General features: G+C 50.6%; 1 protein-coding gene across 1 annotated transcript in view; it reads right to left on the bottom strand.

Annotated features, from left to right (window-relative positions):
• Positions 1-5,057: 5,057 nt before the first annotated feature.
• Positions 5,058-18,751, bottom strand: part of ACAA2 (acetyl-CoA acyltransferase 2) — a 28,532-nt gene continuing 14,838 nt past the window's right edge. The window contains exons 4-10 of the mRNA XM_056138129.1: positions 17,080-17,196; positions 14,773-14,920; positions 12,995-13,170; positions 11,927-12,056; positions 9,419-9,489; positions 6,157-6,311; positions 5,058-5,439 (exon numbers count right to left, since the gene is read on the bottom strand). Of these exons, the coding sequence (XP_055994104.1) occupies positions 5,355-5,439; positions 6,157-6,311; positions 9,419-9,489; positions 11,927-12,056; positions 12,995-13,170; positions 14,773-14,920; positions 17,080-17,196 (882 nt within the window). The 3' untranslated portion in view covers positions 5,058-5,354. The remainder of the gene's footprint in view (positions 5,440-6,156; positions 6,312-9,418; positions 9,490-11,926; positions 12,057-12,994; positions 13,171-14,772; positions 14,921-17,079; positions 17,197-18,751) is intronic.

Here is an 18,751-nt window from a genome sequence, read left to right on the forward strand (position 1 = left end):
CCACATGGTCCCCCGAGCACTGCCAGGAGTAATTCCTGAGTGCAGAGCCAGGAGTAACTCCTGAGCATCACTGGGTGTGACCCAAAAAGCAATCAATCAATCAACCAATCAATAAATCAAGTTACTTGGAGGGCTTCAAATATTACTGAAAAAATTTTTTTAGATATCAACCATCATGGTAAGTCATGCAGGATGATTGAGTCCAGAGAGAGTAAAAAAAGTTTTATAACTTTAGCACAGCGGTAGGGCGTTTGCCTTGCACGTAACCAACATGGCCAACCCGAGTTCGATTCCTCCGCCCCTCTCGGAGAGGCCGGCTAGCTACCGAGAGTATCTCGCCCGCACAGCAGAGCCTGGCAAGCTCCCCGTGACGTATTCGATATGCCAAACACAGTAACAACAAAGTCTCCAATGGAGACGTTACTGGGCCCGCTCGAGCAAATCGATGATCAACGGGAGGACAGTGACAGTGACAGTGACAACTTTTTCTCCAACGAGGTGCAGGAGATCTTGGTAATAACACATGCTTTCCTGACTGATCTAACAATTACCCCAATTCTCTGGTTTTTAAAAAGATTTTAACTTTGTTCATGTTTAATATAATGTGTCTTGGGAAAGACCCTTTTTATTATTTGAGATAATTAGGCATTCTGTTCACTTTTATCTAGTTCCTTTCTCTGGTTTGGGAAGTTGTCAGCTATTATTTCTTGAAATTAGTTCTGTTCCCTTCTCTCTCTTCTTTCTCTGTGGTTCCATTTTTCTTGTGTGCCTTTCTGATGGGGTCGGGCATCTGTTTCCCCATTTTAAAAAAGATCTTAATCAGCTCTCCCTCCCCCCCCACCCCCTATTTAGTTCTGGCTCTCTGCCATGGGACCCAATTCTCTCAGTCCTTATGGCCCGTTCTGCTCCCAGCACTTTCTGGGTGTTCTTCATCTACTTTATTGAACTCCTTAGTGCTAGAATTTCAGTTGGGCTCTTCTTTAGAATCAAAACGTGATTTGCTAAAATTCAACTTCTGTTGATGAATTTCATTCCTAAGCTCCTTGACATGCCTTCTTGAGTGTTTTCACTGTAGCTTTTGAATTCTCTGTCAAAACATAATCTCTTGTGATTTAAAGTTTGGTTTCTGGGAGAAATATCATTTTCCAGGCGGGGCGGGTGTGTGTGTGTGGGGGGGTCAGGGCTCAGAGCTGTCCACGGTCATGCAGGCTCCGTGGGGGGTCAGTGGGTGGACAGGGTCCTGGCTCTGAGCTGCCAGCAGGGCAGTGTGTGTAGACCTGTGTGACGGGGCTGGCTCTGCCATGGGGCCATCAGGGTCCTCTTGAAGGTGCTGACCTCAGCTCAAGAGGTTCTAGGGTCCCCCAAGCCCCAACTTTCCCAGAGTCAGACCTGGATTTACTCCTGGCTCTGTGATCAGGGGTCTCCCTTGGAAGTGCTCAGGGTACCGTATAGGATGCTGGGGACTGGACCCAGGTGGGCCATGTGAAGGGCAAACTCCCAACCCACCTTACTATGACTCCAGTCCCTCACCTGGAAATTTCTAAAAAGCCACATAACTAGCCCCTCCTCACCACAAAGTTAAAGGCTCCTCAGCCGGAGGGCTTTATAGGAGCAGTTTTGTTGGCATCCTAGGTTTCTTTCTGGTCCCTTTGTTATATTCAGGAAGGGAGGACCAGAAGTCAGGTCAACTTGACTGCAAGATCATCTTTGAGCGACCGGAACAGCGCTGAGACAGCGTGGGGTGGTGGCGCCCCCTAGTGGAGAAAGCGTGTCCTGAGCTTCGTGCAAGCTGGCTTTCCATTGTGAATCGGTTCAATTTACAAAAAGGTCAGATTCACACGAAAGAAAAACAGATGGGAAACTGAGATGAGAAAGGGAAAGAAGGAAACTATTTGCTTCATGAGTATTATTTAAATTATTGATTTGCAGATACATTTTTAGGGGACCATTTACAAATGTATGCCCCATCCCACATTTTATTCAATTTAGTAAGAAATTCCTAAACTTCTCTCATGCAGGTAAGAGAAGATGATATTTTGTGTAGTGAAAAACCTGTAAAAGAATTGTACTATTCCTGAAGTGATAGTACAGCGGGTAGGGCTTTTGTCTTGCATGCGGCTGACCCAGGTTCGATTCCCAGCATCCCATCTGGTCTCCCGAGCACTGTCAGGAGTAATTTCTGAGTGCATGAGCCAGGAGTAACCCCTGAGCATTACCGGTGTGATCCAAAAAGCAAAGAAAAGAATTGGGCCATTCTCCTTAAAGACAGCCTCAGTAAATTTGGTTTTATGTATTACAGGCATTTCGATTTTTTCCTCTCTAGACACACACTATCACTATCACTATCCTCCCGTTGTTCATCGCTTTGCTCGAGTGGGTCCAGTAATATTGTGAGACTTATTACTGTGTTTGGCATATTGAGTACATCACGGGTAGCTTGCCAGGTTTTGCCATGCGGGCGAGACACACACAAGAAAACCTATTTAATCACAAACATAAATACCTAAGAGGTTACGGATGTGGCTGAGTGGCAGAGGGTCTGCCTCAAATGCCCCAGGTGTGGACGTGGATCCCCGGCATTGCCAAACAAACAAAATCAGCCACTAATTTGTGACAAACTCCCCTTCAGATGTCCTTGACTCTTAGCTCTAGCTTCATCCCAAACACCTGCAGAAACTTCCTGAGTGTTCATTGGCATCTCTGCTGGCATGTCTGAACCACAGAAGCCCTCTACGCCCACCTCACCAGCAGCTTTCCCTGCCCAGCTGCTCAAGTGAACCCCCAGCACTCCTCTGCCGGGTACAGCCCATCCACAGGAAACCCACGGTGTTGTGTGCAGAAATGTTCGAAACCGACATCTGCTTCCGCTACGGCTGTCTCCAGCCGTGAGAGCATCTGGCTTCGTCCCACAGTAGCGCTGGTCCATGTATCAGGCAGAGGCACCATTAAATGGAAGTGACATACTGTCTTTCCTCTACCTGGCTCCCCACTGAGCTTGGGGGCAAGTCCTTTCCCCTGGCTCCATCTTGCTCCCTGGCCTCAGCCACTAGGGCCTCCCTGCCTCCTGCTAGTTTTCTGAGCTCACCCCAGGTACTCCTGCCTGGAGCCAAACACCTGAGGCTGTTTCTCCTGCTCCTCCCACCTGCATGGCTGACAGTCACCTCCTCCAAGCACGCATTTATCGGTTAAGCACCCAGTGAGGTCTGCCTAATCAGTGACTAAACAGTGACTGCCTAATCTTTAAATCCCACAATCCACAGACAACAGTATTTGATCTCTTGAACTAAGGAGTCATTGCAGTGTACATGACCTTAAAAACTGGGTGCCCCTATGTGCCAGTTTGCTGAGGATAGTTCCAGCTAAGGTGGTGCTTTTTTTTTTCATTTTGGGGTCACACCCTGCGATGCACAGAGGTTACTCCTGGCTTTTGCACTCAGGAATTACTCCTGGCGGTGCTCAGGGGACCATGTGGGATGCTGGGAATCGAATCCAGGTCGGTCATGTATAAGGCAAATGCCCTCCCCACTGTGCTATTGCTCTAGCCCCAAGGTGGTGTGCTTAAGAATCCCCTTTAACCTTTCCAAAGGGAGCTGTTTGGTGTGACAAATTCTATGCCCATCCTAGGGGAAAGGAGCTGTTTCTGACTTTCAAAACTCTTACGTATTTAGTTAGGTTCAAAGCAAATTGCCCAGAGCTACTCTATTGCTTTGTACTGATTTTTTTTTTCAGTACCAGGTTGTAAACACCATGATAACGTCCTCTGCTTTCTGATCCTTCTCTTAAACACCCAGGCACATCAGGGGGCACAGGTAGCCAGACGTGTAGCTACTTCCACAGCAATCAGTGGCTGGCAGTGTGGGGGCTTCTCAGAATGCCACCAACAGAACTGTGACATGACCCAGCAACCCACTTCCAGAGATACATCACCACTCCCCTGAAGCCCCCAGGTAGTGATACACTCGCCATATCACATGTCCATAGCAGCGTGAGGCATGCTTGCTGAAGTGAACACCTGCCAGTGTCCGCAGGTTGCAGGGACATGCAGAATCAAGCTCAGGCCAGAGTCTAACTCAGCTTGACAGAGAACATCAGGAACTGCAGAGCCGGGGAGGACATGGTGAGCGGGGAGAGAGGGAGCTGGCCACAACAGGGCAAGTACCACGTGATCCCACTGAGGTGAGGGCCTGAGAGGGATCAAATCTAGAGAGATGGAAAGACGGTGTGTGGTGTGTGCGTGTGTGTCTGAGAGAGAGAGAGAGAGAGAGAAGAGAGAGAGAGAGAGTTAGGGGGCATGGAGAAAGCATTTAGAGGGAGTTTCTGTTTTATGGGAAAAGTGTTCTGGTAACACTAGCAACAGCAAAGGCAACACACTACAAGGGAACTGTCAACTGGTCCTTTGAAAAGAGTTATGATGGGGGGTGGGGAGGCGGGAGGGAAAATGGGGGCACCAGTGGTGGGAAATGTACACTGGTGAAGGGATGGGTGTTGGAACACTGTATGACTGAAACCCAATTATGAACAACCTTCTGTGTATCTCACTGTGACTCTGTAGCACTGTCCTCCCGTTGTTCATCAAGTTGCTCAAGCGGGCCCAGTAACGTCTTCATTGTGAGACTTGTTTTTACTATGTCTGGCATATCGAATACGTCATGGGGAGCTTGCCAGGCTTTGCCATGCGGGAGAGATACTCTCGGTAGCTTGCTGGGCTCTCCGAGAGGGGCGGAGGAATCAAACCCAGCTCAGCAGGGCTGGCCACGTGCAAGGCCCCACTTCTGTGACACAATTAAAAAAAAAAAGGTTATGATGCAGGTGAGAAAGTAGGTGAGGGGCTCACACACTCACCCTGCACGCAGCTGGGCCTGGTTTCATTCCCAGACACCACATGTGATGCCTGAGCACTGCCAGGAGTGACCCTGGAGCACAGAACCAGGAGTCATGTCAGAGTACCACTGGGCATAGCCCCCCACACCCCCCTCAAAAAAAAAGGTTTATGATGGCGATTTTATTCTGCATTTTATCAGGGTGGACATGCAATTAAATGACAGGACAAGATCAGCTCAAGTTAAGGCGATGTTTATTCCATTCCCTAAGGCATCAGTGGTGGTTGGGTGGCAGGAAACGGCCCCTCCTCCAGGTCCAGGCCTCCTCCACTTGGACACACGCAGACAGTCCTCCCCTTTGGGTGCCAAGTGTGGAGGCGACCCTGGCAAGGGCTGGTACCCGGGGATGCTGCTTGTCTGTCCCGCCACTCCGCACCAAGCTCGATGCCTGACCGGGGTGGGGTGGGGAGGGCTGGCCGGCCGAGTGCACTGAAGGTGCCCAGTCTTCTGCGGGGACTCTGCGGCTAGTGCCCCTCAGGCCGTGCGCTCGATGATGACCGCGATGCCCTGGCCACCTCCGATGCAGGCTGACCCCACTGCATACTTGCCACCTCGGCGCCTGTGGAATCAAGCGAGGGGTGGTAGTGGGTGAGCCAGCCGAGGGGGAGGGGCCGGGTGGGGGAGGGGGGCCGGCGGTCGCTTATGCCCCTTCTCATCCATCTTTCTCATCCAGCTCCTCTTCTCCATGTCTCCCCACACCCAGGACCCTCCACACTGCTTTCGAAGCACAGAAAAAGGAAAGATGAGTGGTGGTGGGGGGTGGGAAACGCTGGATCATCTAACAGGAAACAGGCTGAGACCCAGGGCGGGGGCAGCTTAGGGGGTGCCAGGAGGGCGGGACACATGGGACCCTCCTGTGCATGGTTCCACCGTTCGGCTCCATCAGCCAGAGACGGGTCCTGAGCATCGGCCTGGAGGCGGTGTGGTCCAGGGCCCTGCGCGCTTGGTTTCACCTGCAGTTCCCGGACAGGACCAGGAGGAGGCGCTCTGCTGCCCACACGGGAGCTCAGTACCTGCAGAGACTCCCAGACCTGGGGCCCGCGCGCGTGGGGTCTTCAACGACAGCAGCTGGACCAGAAGCCTCTCGGCATGTTTTCTTTTGAAAGGGACCCCCTCGGCGAAGGTGCAGCTGGGTGGCTGCACTGGGCATGGTGAGTGCCCAGGCCGAGAGTGGGCGGCTAGAAGGAGCGTCCTGGGAACCTGCCCACAGCCAGCGGCGGTGCGGGGCTGGCGGAAGGGCACCCCGGGAAACGCCATCCCGCATGCCGGCGAGTACCTTAACTCATGGACCAGGTGTGCCATGATTCTGGATCCGGAGCCTCCCAGGGGGTGGCCCAAGGCGATGGCGCCACCATTCACGTTGGTTTTACCGGGGTCAAGTCCCAGCGTCTTCTGCACTGCCAAGTATTGGGGAGCAAACGCTTCATTCACCTTGAAAACAGAAACAGGGACGGAGACACAAAAGACTGAGAGGCGTCTATCCGGGTCTGCTGACAGCAAACTTTGCTGGGTTTGGGGAAGGACTCTGTGTGTGTGTGTGTGTGTGTGTGTGTGTGTGTGTGTGTGTGTGTGAGAGAGAGAGAGAGAGAGAGTGTGTGTGTGTGTGTGTGTGCAGGCACCCATTTAAATTTTATGTTGCAAGGTTGTTTTGTGTGCAATCCTTTAAAAAATCAGCTTGGAAACGGGTATGCGTATTAAATAGCTACTTTAGCCTAATTACATCCCTTTGAGGGGAAAAAAGCTTCAGTGATACCATGAGTGGACACCATGAAGCAGAGGGGAAGCGGAGAAAGGCCGGGGGCTTTCAGCTGGATGGTTAGTTCAAATCCTGGCTAACTCTGCTCTCTCCGTGTTCTCAGCGACACAGGTTTTGTTTGTTTGGGGGTCACTCCCAGCAGTGCTGAGGGCTTACTCCTGGCTCTGCCATCAGGGATCCCTCCTGGCGGGGCTCGGGGGACCATATGGAGTCCAGGGGATTGAATCCAAGTTGGCTATGTGCAAGGCAAGTGGCCAACCCGCTGGACCATCACGTTTGCCCCTTGATGCCAGAATGTGACTGTCATATCCTCTAAGAACTTACAGTGAAATGAACATCATGGGGATTAACACTTGGCACGCAGTGAGTATTCAATAAAGAGTTGCTATGACTGCCACCTCCATCCCCACTATTACTATGGGCCACAGTTCTAAGAGGAAAGTGACAAAAAACTAAGGTCCAGGAGATAGATGCTGAGATGCAGCCCAGCTAAGGGTCTATTGTGTTGAGGTGACAGACAAGGCTGGCTCCTGAGTGGCTGCCTTTCATATCCTCTAGGCTAGGGGACTTTATAGAGAATGCCTGCTGGAAGAGCCTTAACCTTTGCAGAGCTGGGGTCAGCACCCCACCTACTGCCCTTCCCAGCTGCGGTTTGTGATATCCCAAGAGGGTTCTTATTTGTCCTTAGGATCATTCCTATTATGTCCAACTCCAGAAGGTACCAAAACATCCCAGGATGTGGTGGGAATTTGGTTTATGAACCCCGGGGGAAAAAAAACTACCTTGTGATGGTCAAAATATCCCAAGGTAGTGGAGAGCTTTGTCTCAAGTATTGTAGCGGTTTATGAATGGCTTTGCACAGCTGATGTATTGCAATTGCGTTAAATGTGCAAGCTCTAGTCAGAGTTTAGTGGAGCCCACTGGATAACGCAGGGATGGACCCACGGTCCAGGGCCTTTGGGGAGCTTCCTGCAGAGGAGGGACAGAGAGACCGAGGGGAAGCACTCGTCTGAGTCAGTGCTCGCCTGGCTGGGAATGCGCCGGCTAGGGCTCCCACCCGTGCAGTGAAAAGGCGCCTCTCCAGTCACTGAGTCTATGGCCCAGTTGCAGCCATGACTTCCCACTGTCATGCAGATGTGCAGAATTACCAACGATGTTAAAATCCTCCCCAAACACAGGATGGTATATGGTACATCTTTATGTAACTTCACCTCTATCCCTTCTTTTAATTGTGCAAAATACTTAAGATTGCTTTGTGTTTTGTTTTATTTATTTATTTGCTTTTTGGGTCACATCCAGTGATGCTCGGGGGTTACTTTTGGCTCCGCACTCAGGAATTAACTCCGGGAGGTGCTTGGTGCTTAGGAGACTGTTAGGTAACATTGGGTTGTCCTTGCTCCTTTCACAGGGAGCTTAAGGTTTATTGAGCCACTCCTACAACAGTGCCCCTGAGGGACACCCAATTCTACCAATCGCTAATAATCCTATATTGCTTTTCTCTTTCCTTTATGTCATTTGTGTGGCTTATTTAGAACTGTCCTTTTTGTATAGACACAGGAAGAAAATTGATGCTATGCTAAATAACATGGGAGTTAACTGACTCCAAAATAATATTTACTCCTGGGCAACCATATTGACTTGACTTATGCCTCGGTTGCCCTAAGTTCCAGTGCAGGATCCCAATGAGGGACTGGATGAACCCAGGGCAAGCTGTGAGCTACCCTGGCATCGAAATGGTCCAGGCCAAGTGCCATAATCCTTAACTATAAGAACATGGCCATGGACGGGCACCATATGGGAAGCTGGGGATTGAACCCGGGTCGGCCGTGTGCAAGGCAAACACTCTACCTGCTGTACTATCACTTTGGCCCCTAAGACCGCCCTGTTTTAAACATTTAAAAAAAAAGCAATCACTCAGACCAGAGGAGAGATTAAGGTGCTTGCCTGGCCCAAAGCTGACCCAGGTTCAAATCCTGGCACCACACCAAACCCTGAGCACTGCCAGGAGAGATCCCAGAACACTGATGGAAGCACCCCCTAGGAAAAGCCCCCCAAACCCTTTACCAACATATTTAAGAATCCAATTCTAACAATTATCGTGGGTGCATCCCAAATCAAGCCATGCCAATAGAATAAAAGCCCAAAGTAATACATTTGGAGGTGGCATTGCAGAGGGGTGCCTCAACTTGGGCAAAGGCAAGAAACTCTTAGATTTGGTGCTAGACATTGTTTTCTACTACTTAAATTTTTTCTTGGGGTGGGGGCATACCCAGAGATGCTCAGGGGTTACTCCTGGCTCTGCACTCAGGAATCACTGCTGGCGGTGCAGCAGGGAACCATATGGGATGCCAGGGATCAAATCTGGGTTGGCTGCAAATAAGGCAAATAAGGCAAGTTCCCTACCTGCTGTACTATCTCTCCAACTCCCATTATGAAAATTTTTAAGTCTGCTTTTACTTTATTAAAAAAAACAAGTTATTTTCCCCCTTTTATAGAGTGTTCAACAAGCACAATCAATAGTCAGAAATATAAAGTCCTAAGAGGCTTTTAAGGATTTCTAAACCTATACGTACTTTAGTAGAAGTATGCTTTAACTATTTAAACGTAAAGCATTTTAATCAGGTACGAGAAAGCAACAACGCAAGAAATGTAATGAGGATCATGGTGAGGACGGTGTCACCCGCTTAGAAAGGCGAATTGTGCAAATCCAGGACAGCCAAGAAGAGCTGTGTGTGCCGTGGCTGCTGGCAGTTTTCCATGCTGGGTAACAGGGAGCTCTTACCTCCACCAAATCCATGTCCTTAAGACTCAGCCCTGCTTTGTTCAAGGCCCCAGAGATAGCAGAGACAGGACCTAAGCAGGAACACACACACAAAAAAATCATCTTTTATGTATAAATTTCTCTTCCGGGGTGGATGGCCTCCCAAATGGTGCTGAGGGAGCCCAATAGTCACATCCGGCAATGCTCGGCCCTGGGCTGGGTGTGAGGGATTGCAGGTGCAAAGCCACTGGGGCCGGCAGTGCTGGGCAATCAAAGGAACCAGGCACATGCTGCTGCTTCCTGGATGCCAAACTAGCTCTCGGGTCCCAAATCCTCCTCCTTGGGGGCCACGCCCACTGGTGCTGAGGGACCCGTGCAGGGCAGGGCTCAATTCCAGGGGCTTTGATGGAAAGCATGTGTTCTCTCTAAGCCATGTCCCCAGACTCCAAGTTTCTCCTCCTTAATGAGACGGGTCTAAGGATTGCTCCCCACAGATGACTGCACGACCGAGGGGCAGCTTCTAGGAGCCTGGACACCATGGGCGCACGAACTTGTGCTGCCTCTTTACCGGAGAGTAACCTCCTACTATAAAGGACAGACAAGCCACGAGGGCCAAGGAAACGCCTGCCCCTGGGGACACTTGGTGCCTAGAAGGTAGTTCGGCCGACACCAGCAGAGACACATTGTACAACGCCAGCGTTCAGTCCCTGGACACTTTACAAGCCCTATATGTGTGGGGTGATGCCAATTGCTGGCTGTGTTGTCGCACTTTTCATCCGCATGAGCCCCTCACCCTGCCAGGGTCTCAGAAGCTACTCAGAGAGGAGAAATGGAAGAAACGTCAAAACTTGATTCCCTCCGACAAACCTGACTGCTTGTCGGAACTAAGCGAGAACGCTGAAAAATACCACACTCCCTGCCCAGAAGCCACTGACTGACACAAAGTCCTGTAGTGGACTGTTGGCTCCCAGGTGAGTTTAAATGCTCACGTGGGGCTTGGAGCCACTCTGCGGACAGCAGAGTGATCAGGGCCCTAACAGTACACAGCCGTGTTAGACTCTCCATGTCAGGCCCCTCTCCAGCACTGAAGGCGTGTTTTGCTGCAAGAACACCTGCCTAAGAGTAGACACAGAAAAATCTGCATAAAATGGCATAATCTGCAGCAGAGAGAGGAAAGGCTTTCCTCCGTACCCCTACGGATGAAGCACACCCCTGACTGCTCCTGTGTCAGGGCATTCGGCGAGGGGTCCTGTGAGCGGCACCCAGACACTGAAGTCCCCCGAGGTGGCCATTCAGCAGCTGCTCAACCAATCCCTTGCCACCTCCTAAACCAGTTAGTCCGCACACGGGGCCTCGCTAAGCTACCAGGAAATCCCAGCCCTCTCCCGTCTGGATCTATATTCGGGACAGGCTTTCCCTTGGGGCTGTGGGGGTACAGGTGGCATCAATCAAAGCCGCTGGGTACCAGTTTTATGTTGGTAAGGTATCTAATTGGTTCCCCTGCAAAAAGGAATTATGAAAATTTAGCGGCACCCGTGGTTCCCAGGAGCACCTCCAGCTAACAGGCACTTTTGGTTTCCTTCAAATCTGCATATCCTGAGACAAGATGATCCCTGTCTGCAGGATGTACCAGGGGCTGTCGGTCAGCACTGTGTCCGCCGAGACGCGGTATTTGCTTCATTTTCCTGCTAGGTCTCCCTACCCCCATCCCTTCCCGCAGCGGAGACCATGAGCACACACTGCCTGACCCAGCAGGGACAAGAGTGGCGGCCAGAGAATCAGGTCCCCACCCTGCCCCGCATTTACTCCCCTGAGGTCTCTGCCACAGCCTCCCTCCACCACAGTTTTCTCATTCACAAGCGAGGCTCCCTCCCGCACTGGGGTGGGGGGACGTGAAATGAGACACGGGCAGACCCAGCGGGAATATTCATCTTCCACCCCCACTCCCACATTCTCCCATTTCCAGTGGGGAAAAAGAAATCTTGGGTCTCCGCAATTATTTTTTTGCCAGTTAATTGGAGCTGTCTCAAAGGGGCCCTCGGGAATTTACAGGATGGCTTTCCCGCTGTGCTTTGCACAGTCTGGCTGTTTATCACGCTGACATGGTGCTGCAGTTTGTGTCCATTTAGCTACATGCAAGCGTGAGCCACGTGTAGTCTGTGCTGGCACTGAGGTACAGCTGATTATAGTCACAGTAGTGAGTGGCTGATTGCAGTCACAGGAACCAGTGACTGATTGCAGTCACAGTTATCAGTGACTGATTGCAGTCACAGGAATCAGTGGCTATTGCAGTCACAGGAATCAGTGGCTGATTGCAGTCATAGTCATTAGTGGCTGATTGCAGTTACAGGAATCAGTGGCTGTTGCAGTCACAGTTATCAGTGGCTGAGTGCAGTCACAGTTATCAGTGGCTGACTGCATCTCCTTTCCTCCAAGAGTGGCCTCGAGGAGCCTGATGCTTCAGAAACCAACCGCCCAGACTCTCCCATGGAACTGGGTCACAAGTGGCTTGTTTCACTGTGAACTCACCAATACCCATGATGGAGGGGTCGCAGCCAGAAACAAAGTGGCCCACCACGCGGGCCAGCGGGGTGAAGTTGTGCTTCTTCACAGCATCTTCGCTAGCGATGATGAGGGCTCCAGCACCATCCGACACCCCCTGGAACAAAACCGGACAATTCCCCAGGGCTGTAGGGCTCTGGTTCCCCAACCCAGCGGGTCTCATGAGGTGGCGCGGCACCGAGCCTGCTGTTGGGAGAGCGGGCAGGCAGCCGCGCGGGCACCACACACGCCACCAGTGGTGCTCTGGTGTCCTACGGGGAATTGAGGGGTTTGTTGTTTGGGGGGGCCACACTCCATGGTGCTCAGGGCTCAGTCCTGCAGGGCTCAGGGGCACCATATGGGATGTCAGGGATTGATCCCGGGTCAGGTGTGTGCAAGACATGCACTCTACCCCTGTATTATCTCTCCTCCCTGAAGGAGATTTTGTTTATTTTGATTTGGAGGCCATACCCAACTGTGCTCAGGGCTTAGCCTGGCTTTATTCTTAGGGATCACTCCTGGTGGGTTTGGGGGACCATATGGGATGCTGGGGATTAAATCTGCATCGGCCACATGCCAAAAAAAAGTGCAAGTACCCTACCTTCTGTCCTATCTCTTTGGTCCATGAAGGAGATTTTTTTTTTGAGCACCCAGCTGTGCTCAGGGGTTATTCCTGGCTTTGCATTCAGAAGTATGGGATGCCGGGGATTGAACCTGGGCCGGCGGTATGCATGGCAAGTGTCCTCCCAGCTGCATTATTGCTCTAGGCCCTAATGTTTGTATATATCTTTTTCAAAATGCATTGAGCCATAAAATAAGACGGCAGAATCCGAGGCATAAGGAAGAAACGAAAGATGAAGTAAGAAAGCAGAGAGTTTGCCCTCTGATGTCTGGGAAAGATGAAGCAACGGGCAGTGTGTCCTCGAAGGGATAAAATATTTTGTTCGGAGTTGATGGATGGAGAACAGCCCTGGCAGGCTCAGTCACTCAGGGCTGGCCTGGGGCAGTGGTCACTGCTGCCAGGGAGATCTGGAGCTCCCGTGTGGTGCCACCTACCGAGGCGTTGCCCGCTGTGACCGTCCCGTCCTTCTTGAAGACAGGAGGGAGTTTGTTGAGCTGCTCCAGGGTCGTCTGGGGCCGTGCGTGCTCGTCCACTTGCATGGTCTGTTTCCCCTTCCTCGTCTTCACCTCGATGGGTGCCATCTCCTCATTAAAGTAGCCGGCATCGTTAGCTGAGGAGAAAGGGCAGCGTAAGGACCAGGCGGGGAGAACCGAGGAACAAAATCCAACACGACCCTCTTAGGTTGAACTTTTTTTTTTAATGTAGGAGTATTGCTATTTATTCAGTCATTGATTAAGCTGATTGATTGGGGCATGAACTCCACATTACTTTTTTTTTAGTTGAATCACCATGAGATACAGTTACAAAGCTTTCACGTTCGAGATTCAGCCATATCATGATCGAACACCCATCCCTCCACCAGTGCACACTTTCCACCACCAATGTCTCCAGTATAACATCCCCACCAACCCAACCTTACCCCTGCCTCCGTGGCAGGCAATTTCCCCAATACTCTCTCTCTCATTTTGGGCATTATGTTTTGTCTGAATTTCCCCACCACCATTCAAGCCTGCCTGCCAGGGGCAGCTGCTAGATCATTTATTGTCCATTGCTCATTTTGAATATCATGGGTGCTTCGGCTGAACTTCTGTTCTGCCTTTCCTTGGGGTCGACTTTCGTACGAGCCACTGGTACTGATATCACCCACTTTGCCTGGTGGAGACATTCAAACAGGCACGCATCTATGCAGATGTGTGTAGCACCCTTACAGAAACATTTCTTTAACCATGATTTTTCTTTTTTTTCTCTCTTTTGGTTTTTGGGCTCCATCTGGTGTTGCTCAGGGCTTAATCCTGACTCTGGACCCAGGGTTTATTCTTGATGGGCTTGGGGGACCATTTGGGGTTCCAGGGATAGAACCTGGGTCAGCCGTGTGTCAGGCAAATGTCCAATCTGCTGTACTGCTGTCAGCCTCTCCCTGTGGGTCTTTCCAGAGTGTACCTCTTCCCCGGGACTATGCCCAGCCTCAGGGCAGCCCCCCTGTCCAGCGGCCCCAGCGAGCCAGCTGTCCTGGAGGGAATGTTCCAAAGCCTGTGGTCAGTGGGTTTCACTGACCACAGGCCCCATCTGGGACACATTCCAGGTGTCCAGAGGGGGTCCATTAAAAAAAACACCCTGGGGCTGGAGAGATAGTATAGTGGGTAGGGTGTTTGCCTTACACACAGCCGACCTGGGTTCTATCCCCGGCATCCCATATGGTCCCCCGAGTACTGCCAGGAGTAATTCCTGAGTGCAGAGCCAGAAGCCCTGAGCATCGCCGGGTGTGGTCCCACCTTCTGAGCACTGCCAGGTGTGGTCCCACCCTCTCTCCCTCACCAAAAAAAAAAAAAAACCTTTAGAAGTAGTACTGATTAATATAATTTCAATTCTCAGATAACTTTTCAATCTGATCATCTAAAAACAAAAGAATAAGAAAGATGCTGTTTTAAAAATGTAGAATTAAAAAATATGTATAAGGGCCCTGGGGAAGGCGCTTGCCTTGCACATGGCTGACCTGGGTTCAACCCCCGGCATCCCCAATGGTCCCCTGAGCACCACCAGGAGTGATCCCTGAGCACCGCTGGATGTGGCTCCCCTCCAGAATGTTCCAGTTACAAAGAGATACGAAACAAAACCCCCCAAACCCAGAGGCCTCGTTCAGACGGCTGCGTGGTCACCGTCATCTTAGGTGGTAAAGGCTTCCCGCTGACCCTGGGTGCGCGGTGACACTGACCCGCCTTCCAGCGCTGCTGAGACTGCAGGGCGTACTTGTCACAGTCCTCCCGGCTGATCTTGTGCTGCGCGGCCAGGTTCTCGGCGGTGATGCCCATGGGCAGCTTCACATGCTGATCCGTCAGGCCTGCCCACAGGGTGTCCTCCAGCTGTTAAGGGACAGCCACAGTGTGACCAGGAGAGTCGGGCGCTATCACTTCCTCCCGTTGCTAAACCCCAGTTCCAAGAACCCAGAGTAAGATGGGGTTTTCTGAGCGGCACCGACAGGCTGGTGACAATGATTCCTATGTGGCTTATTTATCTTTTTCCTTTTTTTTTAAAAAAAAATTGTATCACCATGAGATACAGTTACAAAACTTTCATGTTTGAGACTCAGTCATACAATGATGGAGCACCCATCCCTCCTCCAGTGCACATTTTCCATCACCCACATTCCAATCTTCACCCTGCCTCTATGGCAGACAGTTTCCCCAATCCTCTATCTCCAGTTTTGGGCATTATGTTTTGCTCGAAACTTTCCACCATCCTTCAGCCTACCTGCCAGGGGCAGACGCTAGATAATTTATTTTCCATTGCTCATTCTGAATATCACGAGAGCTCGCACGGCCTCAATTGTAAATGTAAATTTCTAGATTGTAAATGGTTGGGTTCCAGAGACATCTCTGTATGGCACTAATGCATTTTGGGATTCAACTGGGAGTCTCTGGGCCAGGGCTGTTGGTGTGCTAAGATGGCAACCGGGGGACAAATTGTGGGCGTGACAGCCAGTCTGCTGGGTGAGTGGGGACCCAGGGAGGGACAGCCCGGGGCCTCTGCCACCATGCGGCCTGGAGATTTAGTTGTGGCCTATTTTTAAAAGCATCCAACATGGCAATCCAAGGTGAACTTATTCCCCTCTCAGTGGGCTTGGGGGGTGGTTCTCAGGAGAGCCAGTGGGGTTTGGTGTGCAGGTGATAACGCAGATGTGAACCCGAGATAACTACTGAAGCTCCCCACCCCATCCCCCTGGTGACATCCTGTGCAGTGTCCTCCAGTGTCATTTGTCGGGGTTGCTCCGTGGGGAGGCAGCGACTCTGCGGCTTTCAAGCCTGGGCGGCTGGGATGCTGGAGTGGCTGGTCCTGCCCATTGCAGGGAGGTTGAAAAGAACCCGGACCAGGCTCTCTGCATAGCAGGTGCTCTGCACTCTCCAGCTCCCCAGTGCAGACCACTTGGTCAGCCCTTGGGCCAGTGCCCCATTTCTCCAAAGGCTTGCAAAAAATGTATGGGCGCCTAGAATTCCTTCTCATATTTCCTAAATTGCATCCTTCTCAGTGTTGAATATAGTGGCCAGGTGAGCTCCTGGGTGAAGCATGTAAAACCAATCCCTGCTAGTGGAAAATGCCGTGCTTACACAACATGCCACGTGTATGCCCTTTCCCTTGAGAAGTTTGTGGACTTTCTTAGAGGGATGCGGGCAATTTTCCGGCTGACTGGCAGGTAGCCTATCATCTACTTGCAAAGAGAATGTTTCCTGAGAGGGATCTGTTTGTACTGTAGCACTGTCCTCCCGTTGTACATAGATTTGTTCGAGCGGGCTAACATCTCCATTATGAGACTGCTGTTACTGTCTTTTGGCATATCCAATACATCATCGTTAGCTCGCCAGGCTCTGCCGTGCAGGCGGGATACTCTCAGTCGCTTTATGGGCTCTCCGAGAGGGGCAGAGGAATCGAACCCGGGTCAGCCGCGTGCAAGGCAAAGCCCCACCCACTGTGCTATAGCTCCAGCCCGAGACAGATCTACTCAATGAAAATAGGAATAAAACCCAGATAAGGAGCTAGAGAGATAGTACAGCGGGTAAAGTGCTTGCCTTGCATGCGGCCAATGTGGGTTCGCTTCCTGGCATTAAGGATGCCTGAGCACCATCAGGAGTAATTCCTGAGTGCAGAGTCAGGAGTAAACCCTGAGCATCACTGGGTATGGCAAACAACAACAACAACAACCTCATTTAAATCACTGTACTGATCAAATCATCCAGCTAACCAGCTCTTCCTTAGAAACTAATTTAACCTTTGACTAACTTCTAGATCCACTTCTTCCCTTACACCATCCCCCGAAGCGTTCAGTTACACACACACCAGGGGTGTGCTGAGGTAGCCTAATTTTATGTGAATTAAAATGTCCAAAGTAGCAAGCACAGAAAGAGTTCTGAGACAGTGTATACGTTTCTAACTGGTTTTAAAGCAGAGATCCCTCTCCGAAATGGGATTACGACCAGGAGTATATAATCGTATGAGAAGTGATTTTCCAAGCTTGAGGGGTTCCAACCTGGAGATCCGATCCAAACTTGGTTCCGAAACGCACGTTTCTGACACAGTAGGGGGCCTGGCTCATGCTTTCGGTCCCGCCACACAGCACGACTTCCGCGTCTTTAACACAGATTTCCTGTTTAAAAGAAAATCACAGCAAAAACAAGATCCTTTCGAGGTGTCTGGAGGTATCTAACTAAAAGGGTGTAGGAAGCAGTAACTTAACATAAATTCAACTGCAGCTCACAGTGTCTGGAAAGTAACTACAGCTAAAGTATAGCTGATATAAGTGCTGATATAATTTCCCCTGCTGATTCCCAGGGGAAAAACTAAGCACTTCAAATGTTGCCAATCCTAGCTTCATTCTGGGAAGGGGTTGTTAATTCCCAATTCAGGACAAATCTTGAAAAACAGGAAATGTGTAACTATCTGGCAGTCATGTACAGCTTGAGCTGGAGAGATAGTACGGGGACTAAAGTGACTTGCTCGGATGCAACAGACCTAGATTCGACCCCCAGGACTGCACAGGGTTCCCTGAGCACAGAGCCAGGGGCAAGCCCTGAGCACTGCTGGGTACGGCCACCAAATAACAACCAAAGGAGAGACTGCAAGGACCGGGGAGGTGACTCCGCAGGCAGAGCAGAGGCCTTAAAGGCACAAGCCCCGAGTTTGATCCCCAGGACTGTATGGCTTCCCCCATCAGGTTTGGCTGGATGCTGGGTACAACCCAGGACCAACAGGCTGACCCGCATCTCAGGTCCCAGTATCACTGAGCACTGGTGGGGGCTCTCCAATCCCAAAACAGGCAAAAATTAGCATATGGATGGAGCAATCTGATGGAGACCCCATTGGCAAGAACTGGGTTAACTCAGAGGGTCCATCAAAACAATCCATTTCATTTTTTCCCCAGTTTTTTCAACTGATGGCAAGCCTAAGAAAATCAGGGTCAGAAGAGTAGCACAGTAGGTAGGGAGTTTGCCTTGTATGCAGTCGACCCGGGTTTGATTCCCAGTATCCCATATGGTCCCCTGAGTACCACCAGGCGTGATTCCTGGAGTGCAGAGCCAGGAGTAACCCCTGAGCATCGCCAGGTATGGCCCATCAAGCAAAACTAAATTGAAAAAAAAAAAAACCTGTATGCATTAAAAAAAAAAAAAAGAAAATCAGGGCCAATATTTAAGACACACCACGACCAAAAAATAAAAATTAAAATAAAAATTAAAAAACGATGTGAAGGCAGTGCATGACACATTCTAACGTGTCTTTGTCTTTTATGTGGCGAGTAAAGGAAGATGCTGACAAAAATGAATTTCAGAGTCTTCCTTTGAGTTCTTGGGAGTTACCCGCAAGCACAGAACTGGGAATAACCCCCAAGCATCTCTGAGTGTGGCCCCAAAATGAAAAATAAATTGTGACAAAATGTGACTTAAAATGTGCCACTTTAGCCAAGTTCCCTTATATCACTGTACAACGTACCATCATCCATATCCAGAAGCCTTTATCTTCCTGAACCAAACCCCAAACCTACTGAATAGCGACCCCCTCCTCCAATTGTCTCTCCATCCCACCCAGAAACCCTCCTTCTACTTTCTATGAACCAGCTACATCTCTCTGTGAGAGGATGAATCATTAACTAAAATTTCTTCAAAGCCCACCATTGACTTCAAGAAGCTTTTCTGGGCTGTCACAAT

The sequence above is a fragment of the Sorex fumeus genome, unplaced genomic scaffold (assembly GCF_029834395.1).
Source record: "Sorex fumeus unplaced genomic scaffold, SorFum_2.1 ptg000128l, whole genome shotgun sequence".
NCBI lineage: Eukaryota > Metazoa > Chordata > Mammalia > Eulipotyphla > Soricidae > Sorex > Sorex fumeus.